At 34.1% G+C, this 19,342-nt stretch overlaps 1 protein-coding gene across 5 annotated transcripts in view; it reads right to left on the bottom strand.

Moving 5' to 3' along the window:
- LOC129754581 (uncharacterized) overlaps nucleotides 1-19,342 on the bottom strand; it is a 318,099-nt gene that overhangs the window by 39,023 nt on the left and 259,734 nt on the right. For all 5 annotated transcript variants that reach the window (XM_055750722.1, XM_055750719.1, XM_055750723.1 and 2 more), the window contains one exon: nucleotides 2,551-2,599. In XM_055750722.1, the coding sequence (XP_055606697.1) occupies nucleotides 2,551-2,599 (49 nt within the window). The remainder of the gene's footprint in view (nucleotides 1-2,550; nucleotides 2,600-19,342) is intronic.

The raw sequence follows: 19,342 nt of genomic DNA, 5'->3' as shown, positions 1-19,342 counted from the left end.
CCTTAAAATTAATTTTACTCACCTTTTTTTAAAGATTTCTGAAGAAAACAGCCATGGTAAAATGAGTTTTAAATTAACCGATTCATTCACTTTGCTTACATTTTTTCCTAATTACAAAACGTCAAAGATTCATCTCAAATTTAAGTGAATTACAAAAAACTGATGGTAATACGTTGTTTAATGCCCCAGAAAACAATATCTTAAGTATTTCAGTCTTATGACCTTATTTTATTTGATTTACATAGTTTTCCTTATTCACCTATTTTGATTTTTTCAAGTTTGCCATCTACATTTCATAACGTAGCTCAGATTTCTGACATGTATAGGAGATCAATGGTCAACAAGTTCATACTCACACTCTAAGTAACGCAGCAATAGTTAATTTGGTGAAATTCGGTCCACTGATTGAAAGTTACGGCATTTTGAGTTGGGAGGACCAACTTTTTACGACCTTGGGCTTTTAGGCGTTAAAAAAAAGATGTTTTGATTAACTTTTTCCATTGCGTACTCCCATGCGGGCGGCGTCTATAAATATCGTAATGCAAAAAAAACAATATTTTTCCAGGCCAAAGTGTCTGCTACAGGTTATATATAATTTGATTTTATTTTTTTTTAAGGAAATAAAAAAAGTGTATGCAAACTTGCGAAAAATAACAATTTCTAACTTCTTTTCTCGAATAGAAATGTCAATCGGCTCAACCTTCCAAAATAAATCAGAAGAATGCACCCAAAGCTTATAGAAAATGTTGTTTTTCTCATGAATGTTTAATGTAGTACTAAAACGTACTTTTTATGTGACGTTATATTATTTTTATGTACAGAAGCCATTCAACGTAATATTATTAATACTGTTTAAAATGTATTAATATTTATGGTTATAAAACAAATTTTTAGTTATAGAACACTTATTTATGATTCTAAGCTAACTCTAGCTCTTCATGTCTGTATCGCTTGAACAGATATGAACACTAGACTGAGTCGATTTGGGGTAATTTTTGAATTTTTCAAACCCTGGATTTAAAAACCTTCGTTTTGGCCCAAAACTAATCCATGATTTAAGTAACGTTCACATGAGTAAATTTGAACGTTTATGTTTGTATGGAAAATTGAATATTTTGTACTGAAAAATAACATCATTTTTGTTTCTTCTGCGGAACCGAGCCTGCTGATGGTTTTTGTGCCAATTTATAAATTCTCTAAAGGAAATTTCCCGCTGAACAAATTTTTTGAAGACCGTAACTTCTTATCTTATTAGAAAAAAAGTTATTAGCTGTTTAGCTTGGGTATGTCTTTTCGCACTGATATTCAATAAATTCGATTGACATCACTGCTGGAGCTTCGTGAAGTTTTCCATGAAAAGAAGTCATGCAATACCTCGCTAGGCACCTTGCAGTGATGTCAGCTGAATTTATTGTTTATCAATGCCTAAAGACATACCCTCAATCAACATCTAGTAACTTTTTTGTCTAATAAGATACGAAGTTACGGTCCTCAACAAGTTGTTAAGCGGAAAATTTCCTTTAAGGAATTTATAAAATGGCACAAAAACCACCAGTTGGGAAGAATGACCGTGGTGTTAAATTCCCGGAAAAAAAAGCACAAAAACCATTAGCAGGCTCGGTTCCGCAGAAGAAACAAAAATGATGTTAATTTTTCAGTACAAAATATTCAATTTTCCATTAAAACCTAAAAGTTCAAATTACTCATGTAAAAGTTACTTTAAAATTCTGCAAAAAATCATAGATGAGTTTTGGACCAAAACGATTTTTTTTAGAGCCCAGGGATTGAGAAATTCAAAAATGACCCAACATCGACTCAGTCTAATGTACACATATGGAGGTACATTGGAATCCAATACCAATTCCCTATCCATCGGAATGAATTCCAATTGACGTCTTCTGATGGAAGAGCAGGAAATAGTTGTACCATATCGTGTTGTTTTGGTTGTTGTTTTTGTTTGCCTAGAGATGCTAACATTATTCAATCAAAACTGGACAGGAATATTAAAGTGGCTGCCTGGCTGACGATGCTAGTTAGTGAGTGGAGGCACATGACATGACGCGACTTTCTAGCAAACAGACGTTCATTGGCAAACAAACACAATGTGTGAAATTGTAGTTCTAATTGCGTTATAATTGATATAAATCATCAGCCCATTGCATTGACGCACTCCACCCTTTTAGGGCATGTTTGGTTCAATAAATGTTTTTAACTTCTACAACCTTTGGAATTACACGGACTACAATTTTGAGCTTTTCAAATTTGCAATTAGTGACCAACACTTGCGAAATTTCAAGAATATGTAGTCGAAAATACAACCGTTTAACCGTTATACTAGGTAGGTTATTAATTCTAATGAAAGGCCTTGTAATATTTTAAAAGCTCACCAGATTCGAACGACGGAATAGAATAAAAGGTGTATGTTTTTCCTCGAAGATACGATCACCACCACATCCGCTTTTATCTCAAGACTAAAAAGTTCCTTTCCTTTCACATCTTCTCGTGCCACCTCAATATTTTGTATACGCATCAACCAACAGGGACACTTACCTAAATCGGATAAGCTAACTTTTTCCAGGAAGGGATCCGCCACTGGGAGCTGGGGAAGAGAAAAAAAATCGAAAGAAAAGAAATGATTAGAAAAGGAAATTAGTATTCCGTCGTTGGCGTTGGTGTGTTTTTGTGTATTTCCTTCAAGGTTGAGTGAAAATGTCTTCGGCGAAAAAGGCGTTCGGAGGTTAACATGGGTTGATTCAAATTTGTTGGCTCCACGTTGACGGGACGCAATTTAACAAGTCTATTAATACTATACCTACGGATGCTGGAATAGGAATGATTCCGGTTTCCTTTTTTGTATTTTTTTTACCTTGTTATCCACTTTATTTTTTCATAAAAATCCATTTTAAAAAAGTATTTTTAATTGCATGAAAAAAGATGTTTAAACTAACAATTGTGATAAAAGATAGTTTAAACTTTAAGAAATACAGTCCTAATAGCGAAGTTGATTTATGAATTTTTTTTTTCTGAAATTTTACGCCACGGTCTCAAAAATATGTTCTAGATTTATCTGCATATGTGTTATTCACACTTCATGGCACATTTGCTGTCACCTATCAGATTCTCCAAAAGATCTAAGTACAGATTTTGATCATTTCGACGGATCTACGGATCGATGTCCGAAATTTACGGATTTTCAGCATTTCCTACGGATCATATAATATTACAGGGATTTTTTACGGATTTACGAAAATGCTACTTGGCTCCCAAAGAAAAAAAAAATGTCATCAAGTATCATTCTAAATAAGTATGTTGTTCGTTTATCATCAAATCTATGGATTGGGGCGATTTACTATTGATTTAGCAACGCAGCCTATCGGGCATAACTTTCAAGCGTCACTGCATGACACATTCTTTCCGATACTTTGAAAAGCTGAAGTGGAAGTGTTAATGTGTCTATTTAGTTGTTTTCAACCACTATCACACACAACCACCAATGCCGAAGAAATAATTTTATTAATGTATCTCTGCTTGATGCTGCTGAAAGCAAATATTCCCCCTTATTCTGCGCCGCGCGTGAGGTGACGATAGTCGAATCAACTTAGTCACCCGATTCCAGTAGTCGCTTTAGGTGAGAAACCTCTTTTAGAATGAACTTTTTGAGTTTTTATCCTAATCTAGTAGTCAGCTGGGCATGAACCTCTGTCACATCGGCTTCTGGAATAAGGTGACAAGACCCACGTGACTCCGACTCGACTCGACTATCGTCACCTCACGCGCGGCGCAGAATAAGAGGGATAGTTATAAAATAATTTTTCACTTGACTTCATACAGATATGTAGAATTTTTAATGGTCGTACTTTTAACCCCACATCATTCGAACTTTTGTGCCAGAGGTGGAGTAGAAGTAGGATGTGTGTGCATAATTTGTTATATTTTGTCAGGTTTTTTTTATATTTTATAAGAGTAGGCCAAATTTTCAATTGTAAGACATTTAATTTTTTGGAAAACTTAGTTCCATATTCTTCTATGCACTCAGGGAATGTTTGAAATAATCATCTTAAGCTTTTATCTTCGAAAACTAATATGTTTTTTAAAGTGTATCGATCTTCCTAATTTGGCACTAATTGTTCCTACTTATTAAGATATGTGTTCCTATTAATGGACGGACATTTAAAGCAAAACTGTTGGCGTACCCAATATAACATTATATGTTCCTGATATGAACATGTTTTTATTAGTTTCATGAGAAAATTATTCAAACTCACCTTTTCATCTTAATCTTTTTTAATATTTTTTGAAAAAAGGAGTGAGAAAACAGGTCTATTGAAATTTGTTCAATCTCGAACGTATTGGTCACCCTGTAATTCCGCAAAACGCCTAAAAGTAGTCAAGCAATTTGAACCACAATCCCCGCTATAATGTTGCCAGTGTTAATGTGTTCCTGTCTTGTGTGAAAATCGCGGGAAAAGTTGTAGTTTTAAATCTAAATGAAATAAAATTCCTCTTTTGGGTTGACCGTTATTAAAACAAGGTGTTTTTTCTGTTACATCCGACATGGTACACCCAAACAAAATTCGTTAATGCCTGTTTGGAAGAAAGTAGTTGTTGTTGAGCTTATTAAAAATCAAACTTCTCATGGGGACTGTTGAAACTTTTTTTATTCTTCTCAACTATTTTTTCATTTGACAGTTATTTAATCTGAATAAGTAGAAAATTCAAAGTATTGGATACAAATAAGTAAGTAGGTAACGTATTTTATTCGGCCTTTTTTAAATTTTTCATTTCAGTTCTTTTCTCGTTGAGAAGCTCTCTGTAACTTGATGGATTATTTTTCTAATTTTTTTGAGTGTTTTCTTCAATCCTTTGTTTTTTTTCCTCTTCAAATTTCTTTTTTTATTCATTGCTTTTGTGATTTCGCATATCCGGGTTTCAATTGATAAGGAGTGTATTCGAAAAAATATGCTACACTTTGTTTCTGTAATAACTTTCAATGCATCTATGGAAATTGATGAAATTTTAAGTGAAGCTGCCCAGTAGTAATTTGTTCACATCTGCAAAATTTTGTGTCATTCTGTTCAGTGGTTTTTTATATAGCGTCCTACGAAGAAGTTCATGGACTTTAATTTTTGGGCGCCATGGGCGCCATCTATGATGCATACTATGAACTAATCTTTTTCAACTACTTTTGATTATTTTTTCTGTTTCCTGAAGCTTGGCTTTCAAATCCTCTCAAAATTTTTGATTTGATCGAAGTTATGGCAAATTTGGCAGATTGTTCTCCTTCGGCAGAAAAGCAACATATCTGACTTGTTATCACTTCATCTCTGTTTTCGAGTTATTGCACTTTTCCAAATCCAACCATAACAGAGTATTCACAATGTAGGACCAATGGAAATGTCATTCAGGAAAAAAAGGTCGAATTTGGAGACAGCCTTCTTTGTATAATTAGCCATTCATTGTGTCAATAGTTATGTAATACTGGCTGATTTGCAAGGTTCCTCAGATTGGTCTCCGATTTGAGGACGAATTGAGAAGCTTTGGACTAAGTATCACCGCTCATTACATGTAAGGAATTTGGATTTTCCTGGTTTGTAGCAGATTCCAAGAAGTTTTCCTATGGTTCTTCAATAATTATTGAAAGGTCGATAATGTAAATATGCTCTGATTCGAGCAGTATTTCAACTGAAACCCGTGTCGTTTAATCTGATAGAGCAGTAGCAGGCAATATGCGCATATTAAGCAGAATACAGATGTTATCGAAGGTGTAAACAAATATTGGAGTATTATATTTATATTTATGTTTTTAGAAAAAAAAAATCACTTTCTTTGACAGTATTTTCATGAAATTTAATACAAAACGCTAGAAACTGATATCTTTTATACGACTAAGCAACAATTTATAAAAACTTATAAACAATTTATATAACTTATAACAATTTATTTTAGAATAAAACAAAAGTTAGGGTTGCGATATTTCGAAATCAGTTCATCCATTTGAAAAACTTTATCAAATCTGTTTTGAGATCTTCAAGTCCTTTTTTAGATGTTGATTAGAGCTTGGATTCAAAGTTTAATTGATAAAAATTGTTATTTTTTTCCGTTTTACCTGTTTTATTTGGATAATGCCAATTTACAAACATGATTGGGCCTACAAAAAACATTCTCTTATTCCACTTTCCGATCATTATTAAACCTTCACAAAAACCTTAAATTGATTGTACTTTTGATGTTCAACTAAATAAAAAACTCAAATTTTTGTTTTAAGCTTCTTTAAGTATAATTTTGAAAAGAAAACATATTACATCGATAAATGTCTAAATTATGTATGGTTTTTTTTTTTAAATTTTGAGTTTGTATATTCATATAACTCTTTCATGCCTTGTGTTCAAACGTATAACCCTCAAAACGCATTGATTAGTTTTGTTGTTTTTTCAGCCATTTCGTTAAACGGCTGAAAGCGCATTTAACTCGATAGGCAAATTCAGGGTCACTTTCTCCTACTGTAGTAATTTTAACATCATGATTCAGCTTCAATCATCCATTTCTAAAATAGTGTTCTTTTAAGAAACATGCTAAGCATCCCGTTAAATTTGATAATATGTACTTTGAAACAATCCAGTTTTAAATACAAATCTTGGGAGTAAGATAACTAAAGTGTATGTTTGATTGAAGTTCGGATGATGCGTTACATAATCAAGAGATTTGTAGTTGTGATAATTCGAAAATAGCGTCACAAACAGTCAAAATCAAATGGTATGTTAACAAGGCACACATGCTAAAATAAGAACACCCACCCTACGTTTCGATATCATTTGGCATTTTCATTATTGCTATCCAATCCATCATTCGATTTTCTTCGTAATTTTTTAGAGGAGAGATAAAAGTCTAAGAAATCAAATGCTTTGCAAGACTTTTAAGAAAAATAACTACAAAATTTTCTAAAAATAGGATACACCTAAGGTCGTATCCCCCACCCGATAAAAATGGCTTTGAGCTTTCTATACAAAACTGTTTCTCTTTAACTTAAGTGCTAGTATTTTTTTTTATTATAATATCTTGAGGGACATTGCGGCGAGATGAATTCTAAGGTAGGAATTTAAGACATTGTGAAATATTTTAGTGGATAGATGACGCAAGTGAGCTTCGTAGAAGAAGTGAGTAGGCTGTGAAGATGTAAGCAAAGGGCAGTTTTGCATAGGAAGTTTAGAACTGTCGTTAAAAAATAGCAAAACTATTTTTAAAAAGGGTTCACAGTTATGCAAATATAGAGTTTTTTTTTAATATTCAAGAAGAACTTAAACCTTTGAAGATAATGAAATGTACATCAAAATTAGTATATGAACGTATTAAGGCACTTGAAAAACTTGCTCAAAATAATTTAGTAACTTTATATTGGATACCAGGAGACTGCAGAGTTCAGGGCAATGAAAAAGCTGACATGCTAGCTAGACAGGGATCTTCAACACCGCTTTTAGGTCCTGAACTTTTTTTTGCAGAGTTTCTCATTAGTTCTTAAAATAGGAATAACAAATATTGAAGACAAAGGAATGAAAAAAAACTAGAAATCAAAGCGTTTGATTGTTCCGAATGTTAACAAATCGAAAAGATTCTAAAATTATCTAAAAAAGAACTATAACAATTTACAGGACTAATAACAGGACACAATAAATGTCTTTATGATTTGAAATTAATAAGCATTAATTATCTAACGTATGTAGATTTTATAAGGCTGAGAAGAAATCATCGGAGTATCTTCTGTGTGACTGTCCTGTGTCTTATATAAAAAAAAATCAAAATTACTCGGAAAAGGCGTGGGCTAGGTTACCAATTTCATTCGTGTAGTTCTTCCAAATTGGGAAAATGCTAACCAACAAGATAGTGACCCTGTTGTATTCAATCAGAGTGATTATCTTCATTATTTAGCTACATTGAATAGGGAACAGCCACAAAAGCCACAAAAGATCTAACATCTGGTCGCAGTGTGGTAGGAACCTAACAAGGAAAAAAATAGGATTGATACGAATTTATACTCTACTACTACCTACCATATTCATTAGAAATATGATGTATCATGTGTAACACTTAAGCTTACACATTATAGACTCAAAATTAAATTGGCGCTTAAGCCATTATAGGCAGATTATAAATATGTAAGCATAGGTGAAACGCAATTAAAGATGGGGATGAAAAACTTAGACATGCTTAATTAAAATCAGAAATTACGTTTTGATTGATGGAGCTGGTGGATCGCCGGAACATGTTCTTCCGCAACGAGTGGCTGAACCGGGCATACCAAGTTGGCGAGGACCTGCTCGCCTGGAGCTGCCGGTTCTGGAAGGCATTGGGCAGGGAGCTCGAAAGCTGCGAGGGTGAAGCTGGACTGCTGATCGATCGCGACGATCGATAGTTATCTCGTGCCGTCTGAGCACTGGACGGTGGATGAGGCTGCAGCACAAAGCTGTTCCTGTTGGAACTAAGATAGATCTGGGCTGCGTGCACTTGCTGCTGCAGGAGACTAGGATTCGGGGCCGACCCAGTCGAATGTCGATTGGGCCGTGCCGGACTCTCCTTTGGTGACGGAGTGCTGGTGATGTGTTGCGGGGCAGCTCCATTGACATTTCGATTGTTACGGATTGTAATAGGGCTGGTTCTGGTTTGTACCCTCAGTTCGGGTACCGTGGCAAGCTCCGAATGACCACCATAGCCCCCGGAATGCTTAACCGGTGGCGGCGCTGAATGATCGTTGTTGAGAGATTTCGAATGTAGCAAAGGAGGCACAACTTTGGGTCTCGATATCGAAACACTCGCTGCCGGTGGCGAGGAATCGAACAGGGAAAAACGACGGAACATGATCACTTTTGCACGCGCTCGATTGTCACTTCACATCGTTCAATAATTCACATTCTATAGAGTTCAATTTTTTCCCATTGATCACTTCTACCAAGCGTCAAAACTGTTTACACCGATCTCGAATGTGCCAGCACTAAAACAAAAATATCAACCACAACGTGATAGAAACGCGGGGGTAAAAATAAAATTATTTTCAGACACTTCTACGCTGCCGTCTGGCAGAAACAACACACGAATAAATCTCTACCATATAGATAGGATCGAGACGAGTTCGCCAATTTTTCGCGCTATATTCCTAAATGTTGAGCAGCAGGTTATTAGGAGTTTTTTTTCCTTTCTCATTCTCTCTAAGAACTCTTGTTGTTTTCTCGACGGATGCGACGATCGACGCCGGCTTCAAAAATGGATTTCAGTTTTCGTGCTTTTTGCATACATTTTGGTTGTTTATTTCAACCCCTACACATCGCGCAGTCCGACCGGAATGGATTTATATTTACCCGAGCTATTTTGTTTGTTTTACAAATTAGAGTTTAGTTGCAATGAGCAGCAGTGGGGCTACGAGCTTGAATCACAAACATCAGTGTGGATGGTTTAATTTACTCCTATCGAATGCTAATTTATTGCGGCAGGAATGAAGATGGATTACTGAATCGCCCTCTGAATGGAACGAAAATAAATCGGAGGAGTTAATTTCAGTTGCAACGAATGTTAGTAAGAAATTTAAAATTACGCGCTTGAAATATCAGGGATCATGAAATATTGGCAAAATTGCCTTGAATTTAGAACAGTCTCGACTGTTTAGAAGTTGATGAATGCTATATGGCTATATCTCACTCCATATCGGAATTTGTAAACCAACTACATTCACTGACCATACCGGCAGGACACTCGATTTCGTTTTCTGGATAATTTTTCCAACAGTACGCAATATCGATTCCAGAGTACGCATCGATCGATTTGAAGAAATGCTATCCCAGTTAATAAATGTCACCCAACTTAAAAAAACAGCCAATTTCTACGATAAAATCGGGTCAAACAGGTACATTTTTCCTACAGTGCATTTTTTGTCAAATTTTTCAGGTTCGTTACCTGCCGTCGGTTATGCGAACCTACAAAATCGGACAACAAAAATAAGACAAAAAATGGTTGAATTTTTGTTCTAAGTGTCATGTCAGTGTGATCAGTGATACATTTGTCATACCAAACATCAAAACTAGATAAAAATTTCCGAATATCCAATTATCCAATTATAGGAATTGCACACTTCAAGCTTACGGATTATTGCATCCCTTTCGAAACATGTAATGTTCTACATACTTAATCCAAAGCGCTGATGTTTACTTCAAATGAGCATGGGATTATATTTGCACAAACACTGTAATTTTATCTTTCAATTCATGTGATCCTATAATTTCTGCGGTGATATCGAGCAACCAACAAGTGTCGCCATTTTCAGTTTGTTGCCAATGGATGATAAGACACGTCAATGTGACGATAAAACTTTTTCCATACGGTGATGGGCGGATTACTTTGATACAACGACACCTATTTCTGTAATGTTTGTTGGAACTGTGTCTACAGTTAAAAGTCTATAGTTATACGTTAATAAGTTTTGTACAATAAATTCAAATTGAAAAAATCTAAGGCTCTGATCATTTAGTATCCGGGCACTTCATTTCGGGGATAGCTACATTCCCAGGCTATCTTGTCTATTTTTTCAGATGCTTAAGTCTACATGTTACTGAGATATTTACGATGCATGGAGACATGATGAAAATAATGTTGAAGAATTACCTTGATTTTTTTTTCCTATAACTTCTTTGCCCTGGGTGGATGAAAGTATTATACGATTCTTAAACATACTCGCAAAATTCAAACCAAGCATCTGAGTTGAACCCTTGATGGACACTATGGTTAAGGCGAATTACCGAATGCAAACCGCTAAACTATGCAGCAAATCCGTCTTCGGACACATCGGACCAGCACACAACAAATAGTTTGCGATTCCATAGGTTCATTTGTACAACCGGATTTTGATGCAATTAACAAATGTGTTCTGATGGACGAAGAAATCCATGTAAAAATCTTATTTTAAATATCAAATTTTCGAGATTCCTGCTCGTGGCTAGGTTCACATCAAATTCAAATAAGGGGTTTCAGGTGAATTCATTTAAAATATCATGATTTTGCCATGGTTCTGCTTCTGTGGTGAAGCTCAATACATGACTGAAAAAAGTGTGCAACAATCAATGAGTGATTTCAAAAGAAATCAAGTGTATGTATTTCTTATAATCAATGGCAAATTATTTTTTACAGATTTTTTCATTAAATTTCATTTTATCACCTTTAATTCCTTCATAGAAAATTTCTCGATCGAAAAAGGGGTTTCAAAATACACGCGTTTGTAACTGACCGGATACTAAATTATCATAGCCTTATGTACTGTTTTAAAATTTAAACATTAAAATGCAACTAGGTACAGTTGCGTTCAAAAAAGAATGAAATCGCGTGAAGCTGCGCACCCACTTCCAACTTTGACGAGCTGCCATTTCTCTCTCGATTGATATCACATAGAATATTGTAAATTGATAAAAACTTCATTCTTGCTTTGTTTTGAAAGAGAAAATGTTTCAACACAAGAAAACATGGATTACGATGATTTCCATACAAACTTCCGTCCAAAAAAGAATGATATCGTCTGCTAGGCGATAATGAATCTCATTTTCTATACGGCACCATTTTTGATCACGTTCATCGATTTTGACGAAACTTGGCCTAGTACTAGATCAAGCATTTTTACATCTTTGACCCAAATTTCAAGATTTTCAAATGAAAAATGTCGAAGATACAATAGATTTAGTGAAACAATTCTGAATTTCCCTTTTTTACGGGAATAGCTGTATCTTTGTTTGGACTTAGAATTTTGTAGAGTGTTAGTTGGATAGTTGAACTAGATTGTGTGAAATTTTCAAGAAAAAATATCAACCGAGAGAAAAATGGCAGCTTGTTAAATTTGGAAGTGGGTGCGCAGCTTCCAAAATACAATCTGTGCTTGATCTTCAACTTAATCACTTGAGCTTACTACGCTAAACTATCAGAACAATTTCAAATGAAATATCAGTGCCAGGTTCCAGAATGTTCCTGATTCTGATTCGGAACATGGAATGGATCATGAACCAAAATCAAGCCTGACTTTGATCCGAAACATATGCGGTTTTGAAGATGGTCCTTTCCGATTGGGATCCTAGACCCTTATCCTGGATCCTGATAATACTCCTCGATCCTGATCCTCATCCAGTATTTTGGATACTTAATTTCTTGACCTTAACTTGATTTTTGACCTTATCTATAAGGGGATTTGAAACACCTTTTCAAGGCTCTGGAATGAATTCCAGAAACATGTTATCTTTCATGTTTTTTTTTTTCTAAACCGACAGTCAATTCCATATTTTTCAAGGCTATTTGGCTAACTTGCTAAGAATCAATGCCTATTAATTTTTTTTTCATCATATAAAATAGAAAAACAGGCATTAATTTCTATGATTCTGAACCCAAGATCTTTAAGTTTTGTGATATTAGGATGTCTTCTGAAGTAACACAATTTTGTGTCGTAAACATGATGCAAAAGTTCGATCATTTTAATTTTTACCCCGTAGATAAATTTTAGCTCAATCCATTAGCCTCAGGAGGGTCCAAAAAAGCAAGCGAGGAATTCTACTCTACACTCAATATTTTAAATTCATAATCAGATTGTTATAATCGAGTAAGGTATCCGCAGAGTAACAATCTAGACTAAAAACTTATGCCCAAACCCCTGTATCCAGTTTAGGATTCTTGATTTTCAGTTCGAATAATCATCAGGAATTAGAAATAAAAAGCTGCTTTAAAATCTTGGGTCTAATTTGGTTTTGCATTTCATATCAAATTTGATTCATGTTTTTTGTAAATAGAATGCAGTTTCAATATTTTGATAATAGTTTTCCCGGATATGAAAAAAGTAAAATTTTGTTTTTATATATTCAAATTTGCATTTTTTTACACAAAATTCAAATATTTAAAGCTTCAAAATGCCGACCCAAACTGAAAACTCAGATTCAGATCCATGTGAATGTGAATGTGAATTGTGATTAAACCAGAACTACAGAATTTAGTTCTGTTCACAAACGAGCTCGTTTGAAGTGTGCGTGAAAACACGCTCTCAAACCATTGGGCTCGCTATACATGGGAATTCTCTTTCTGGGTTTCTCATGTATAGTTAGCTAATGCAGAGCAAAGGCGGGAGCAATTCATGGGAGCTTTTCATCAACATGCCCTCTAGCCTAAAATTTCAACACCTATCAAGCTTTCTCCTATTGGCGCACTAATGCCTGTCTATCCACCTTTCTTTCAAATTCTATAAAAATAAAAATTCTCTCTAGTTTTCATTCCGCCGCACATGCCATTAAAATTATAATCAATTGATTCTTTCTGAAAAATATTTGCTGTTAAAGAAATATGTAGGGGAGATAAGGGCATAACGAGCACCCGGGGCATAGTAAGCACTTCTCTTTTCTACAAAAGTACGCTTTTATTTAGATAAATTTTCTTGAGTAATAGTTTCGTACTTCCTATAGTATTAATTTTTCACCAAAAAAGAAATCTCCTTATCATCTTTACAGAAATATTTAAACAAAAACATATAGGTTCTCAAGTGACGAAAATATTATAATTTTCAAGCAGCAGGAAATAAGCTTTTTTTATCTTTGAATCATCTTGATCTATAATGTACGCACTGCAACATGATATACACATTGTTACTCAATTTTCATCATCATTAATTTTTTGATTGTTCACTAAAATCAATTTTAAAAAGCGTTTTTATTTAAATTTATTGGCTCGGGGCGAACAGAGCACAATTAATCGGGGCACGATGAGCGTTTTCTGCCGTAGCATCTAGCAGCGAATTCAACTCGATGTAGTCAACTGAATGATAGAGCTCCAGCTTCACCAGTTTACAGAAAACGCTCATCGTGCCCAGATTAATATTGCTTATACTGCCCCAGGGGGAACGTTCGTTCGCACTGCAAGTTTCCATCTTGTCATCTACCTGCTCATTTTCACCATCTTTCATTTCATCTAACCTTCTATCCATCTATAAAAATATTTCATAATCTTTAGATGTCCCAACTAAAAAGGACATCACCGATAAGGCCGATAAATTAAAGTAACATAAATAGGTTTGGATTCAGGATTCCAAGTTAAGTTTCTATTTAATATTTATATCGCGTCAGCACTATTTTAACTTCGGAAGTCGGATTTCCAAATTCCGACAAAAAAAAAAGTTTGTTCTAGATTACCGGGTGTTTTCTTGTCATTTCACGAACGACGTTTCTAAAATTTTTAATTTAATGCACAATATTTGTTTGATTGAGTCAAATGGAAATTTTCTTTTTCATTGAATATTAGGCCGGAAAAAAATTCAAATCCCAATAAAACATAATAAATGGATTTCAGCCAAAGGCAAAATCAATTCATCAGTAAAAAAGTAGTTGTTGAGTGAATTACCTTAATATTGTAATTATCAAAACAAAACTCTGGAATAAGTTTTTGTTGATTAGTTCCTAACACGAACATTTGGCAAACAATTTAAAGATTTAAAGAAAAAAATGCCTTCGAAATTAATTCTGCTTTCTTCGAAAATAAAGATAACCTAAGTGCATTTGGTAAATTGTTCCAAACAAAACGTTAGTTGAATCAATATTTGAAATCATGTGCAGTTTAATTATTCACTCTGAATTAATGGAAATGTTGCTGGAATATCATGATTGATTCTAAAACATTATGTTTTCTGAGTTAAAAAACGCATGAGAGTGTTCTGAATATTTATTTCAGTTTCCATGTTTGACGATTACGGTAGTGCTTCTTCTTCTTTAGAAAGAGTTGAGAAAATTCGTGATAAATCTAAACAAGACTTATATTGATAACGATACCGCTTCAATACTGCAGAATGTTTTGAATCACGCAAAAAATATATACATAAACATATACACTGCCGGCCAAAAGTTTGGGATCACCCACTAAAAAACATGCAAATTTTGATCGTTCATATCTCAGCCGTCTTAAGACATATTGAAAATCTTCTGATCTCATTTGAAAGATAATGAGCAATAGCTATCTCGGAGGTATTTTGCCCAAATATAATGTTTTAGTTTTGAACTTAAAACTTCACCTAAAGTTATAACATTTTCAAAAAGTCGCACTCAATATTCAAAGCCGATCATCTCGGGATAGGGTGGACCAAATCTCAAAATTTGAGCGGCATTAGAATTCCTGTTCTTTACTTCTCAAAACACAATCAAAAAAATTTGAGAAAAAATTCAAGAATGTATTTTTAATAAATAAAATAGACACTTGAGTTATCGTCCAAAAGTTTGGGATCACCTCTTTGTATGGTGAGTTTGGGATCATTCTTATAAAAACATGCAAATTTATTTTATTCATATCTTTCTCATCTAACATCGTATTGCAGAGCTGAAGGGTTCATTTGGAAGCTTAGGAATTGTTGTTTTTTAATAAATTCATTCAAAAATTATATTTTAAGGTGAGAACTATAAAAAAAATCTGGGAACTTTCAAAAAAACAATTAATTTCAGGTAATTTTTTTATGGTTATCACTTCAAAATATAATTTTTGAATGAATTTATTAAAAAACAACAATTCCTTAGCTTCCAAATGAACCCTTCAGATCTGCAATAAGATGTTAGATGAGAAAGATATGAATAAAACAAATTTGCATGTTTTTATAAGAATGATCCCAAACTCACCATACAAAGAGGTGATCCCAAACTTTTGGACGATAACTCAAGCGTCTATTTTATTAATTAAAAATACGTTTTTGAATTTTTTCACAAAATTTTTTGATTGTGTTTTGAGAAGTAAAGAACAGGAATTCTAATGCCACTCAAATTTTGAGATTTGGTCCACCCTATCCCGAGATGATCGGCTTTGAATATTGAGTGCGATTTTTTGGAAATGTTACAACTTTAGGTTAAGTTTTAAGTTCAAAACTAAAACATTATATTTGGGCAAAATACCTCCGAGATAGCTATTGCTCATTATCTTTCAAATGAGATCAGAAGATTTTCAATATGTCCTAAGACGGCTGAGATATGAACGATCAAAATTTGCATGTTTTTTAGTGGGTGATCCCAAACTTTTGGCCGGCAGTGTATATCTAAAGATCGATTATCTTTTAGTACTATGTATCCCAGTATGAAGATACCATTTTACATTCTTATATCTTTAAATATATGAAAACAATTCAAATATTTATTTTAATAAAAATCTTTCAGATACTATAATAAGGTAGTAAAACTAAGTACTTCGAATCCCACTTTCCACAGCACTCCTAATGAGCTAATGCTTACCTAATGTGACAGCAAATGTATGCGACATTAGATTAACAGAGCTCAAAGAACTAACTAAAACAATCTCAGTGTCTAAGTAGCTGAAATTCCATTAATAACTGTGGCTGCAGGTACCTGCCATTCACGTGTTGCCAACCGTTAATCACATTCAGTCTCTGATTTCGGTTCATTATTTGATTGAAGCATACACAACGCTATAGGCAAAAAAAAACGTTAATGACGCCTCAAGTCATGCGTCAGATCAAGGTCAACGAATGGGAAAGGTCCTACAGGTAGGCGAAAGATGGTAAATGTTTGTCTATACAATCTCGGATCCATTTTTTGTGGCGCTTGTAGCTAGGTTGTTTTTTTTTTTCAAATTTCAACATCATCTAGAACTAGCTCTAGACTGCTCCAGGATACCTTCAATAAACAAATAAGCTTTATCTTTAAAATTAAGTGAAAAGGTGATTCAAACATATTTCGTTGTTCTTAATGCTGCTCTTGATACTGCAAGCAGATAGCAAAAGAACGATTCTACTCTTATTCTTCCTACTCCATCTCTTTATCTGAACCTATAATAACGAAAGAAGGCACGGTCAAAACCGGATTCCAGTCCAGGCCAGGTCTCGATTTGGCTGTCCTTGAAATGACTCAGAGATTGGCCATGTTTTTGCTCTCGTTTGTTGCTATCGCTTTTTTCGCGGAATGATGGGGCATGAATTGATCGGTTAGCATGCCTACCTACTGACTTCTCCACTACACTTATGCCTGAATGTTCTTCGGATTTTCGGTAGGTAGCTATCAAGGAAGCGTTTCACGTGAAGGTTATAATTTGGGTGCACATTTTTTTTGCGTCAAATTGTCGATAGGGAATGATTACCTCATGATCAAAACTTGATTCAAGACACAAGCACAACCACAACATTGCAATTACCAGTATCAGTACCATACATTTTTGCGGGGTTTTATTCAAAGTGAATGTTTAATTTAAATAATTTTTTAGAAAATATTACCTGAAAATCTTCTGCTTAGATTGAAAGTTCTATATTATTCGGAAAACAAGAAGATTAAATATATAAATGAAATCGTTTAAAAAGGTTCAAAACAACCAGGTAAAAACCATCGTTCATTTCGAGTAAAGTGGCCAATTTAGACTGTCAATCGATAATTCCTAACCTAGTAGACCTTTCTGATTTGAGAAAAATCGGGAAAATCAAGATTTGTCTAGGATCTGTTTTGGACATGTTCGGAAATCGTCTTATTTCGAGTACATCCGTATGACAAGCATCCAATCTCTGAAATTCCATGTCATAAAATCACATTCATAAATTTTTTCTACCGCACCAAGAATTCTTCCACGAAAACTGTAATATTGAATCGGGATTTGAATATAATGACTAATTTAAAAAATTGAATGTGAGTATTTCGTTTTGTTAGAAATATGAATTCAATTCTTACCCTCTCAAAAATGAAAGATTCTGATTCTGAATTCATAATATAGTATTTGAAATTGAAATAGTAATTTATGCAACAAGTTGGAATATCTAAATATCTTTTATCTTTTTATTTATTTTGATTTACATTAGACATTAGACGTAACGCTAGTAAAATCTAATAATCACATCAGGGTCGTCGGAAGAACCATCTCATTGAGGAGGGGGTTCTGGCGAGCGAAATGTTGCTGTTATATTTTTATTTCACCAATTAATGCATGTTGTACTCTGATTATTCATCTAAAACAGTGGTTTTCAAACTTTTTTCACTCACCGCCCCCTTTTGCAAAATTTTCAAGCTCAACGCCCCCCTGGGCAAATTTTCAAAAATTCTATTAAAAACAAATGAAAATCTGAATCATCACGACCAAAACCCAGGTAATATCCAGGTAAATTTTGTCAAAACCCATGAGTTTCAGTACAAAAAATCAAGAAAAAATATTTCCGTCATAATTTATCAGCAGTTTTCAACCATATTTTATTTAGGCATTCAAAAAACTTTTCATGATTATTTCCATGAAATTTGCTCAAGAAAATTTCTTTATGGACGCATAAATAAAATTTTTAACAACTCGATTTGTTTTTATTTTATTTGTTTTGGTCAATGAAGTGAATAATTTCGGGCAAAATCCGGGCTTTTTTCAATGAAATTCGAGCAACAAGGCCGGACCGGAATTAAGTCGAGTAAAAAACTAAAATAAACTAAATATCCGGGCAAACCCGGATAAAACCGAGTGGTTTGCCAGTTACTTAAACCCATTTGGCTACATAGGCCTCATATTGCTTCAAACCTCCAGTAAACACCTAATTCTATGTAAAGTCTGGGCACTTTCTAAAACCGATTGATTAGTTTGATATCAACTCATATATCTAAAATTTTGCTAAACAATATTTTCTTTAAACCATTAATTTGCATTAGTGTTGAAGACTCAATCGCATTTATGAATACCAATTAAATACTGTCAAGCCGGTAAAATAACGTAACAATAGTATTATTTCTTGATATCTGAATTTGAGTCCTGTTCACAGTTATGCAGCATTCACGGGTCTTAAAGTTTAAATTCGATTCTTATAACTAAATCCAGGCGATGTTTGTAATAACCGAAAAGATTAAAAGTTTATTCATGGCAGATGGCACAATTGATTTTTTAATCGATTGAAATAGAGATGAACAAATAAGAACTAAAAATAAAAATTCTCTTATCAAAAATAATTCTTACATATTTTCTTTCAAAAATCTCTATAACTAAATCACAGATGACGCCTTTAAATACAGATTTTTTTAAAGGTATTTTCTGTTTGGCTGATTTTTCGAGATAAAACAGTATTGAGATACTGGAACAAAAATTTGCTTGCATCTCCGTGAAATCATAGATGTTTTAGTCTTCAACCTGATGTCTAGTTTTGTAACGTAATTTCATTTTTTGCATCGAACTTACTCGTCGTTATTTTAAGTCGAATCTTCAAATCTACGGTGTTTCATGATTTGTGAATTACGACCTCACCGCCCCCTTGAGCCTTTCCAACGCCCCCTAAATTTCAACATTGAGCTCACCGCCCCCTTGGAAGATCTCAACGCCCCCAAGGGGGCGGTAGGGACCACTTTGAAAA

Source organism: Uranotaenia lowii, chromosome 3 (genome assembly GCF_029784155.1).
Source record: "Uranotaenia lowii strain MFRU-FL chromosome 3, ASM2978415v1, whole genome shotgun sequence".
Lineage (NCBI taxonomy): Eukaryota > Metazoa > Arthropoda > Insecta > Diptera > Culicidae > Uranotaenia > Uranotaenia lowii.
Note: the sequence above shows the minus strand (reverse complement) of the source record. Positions and strands in the feature narration are given on the sequence as shown.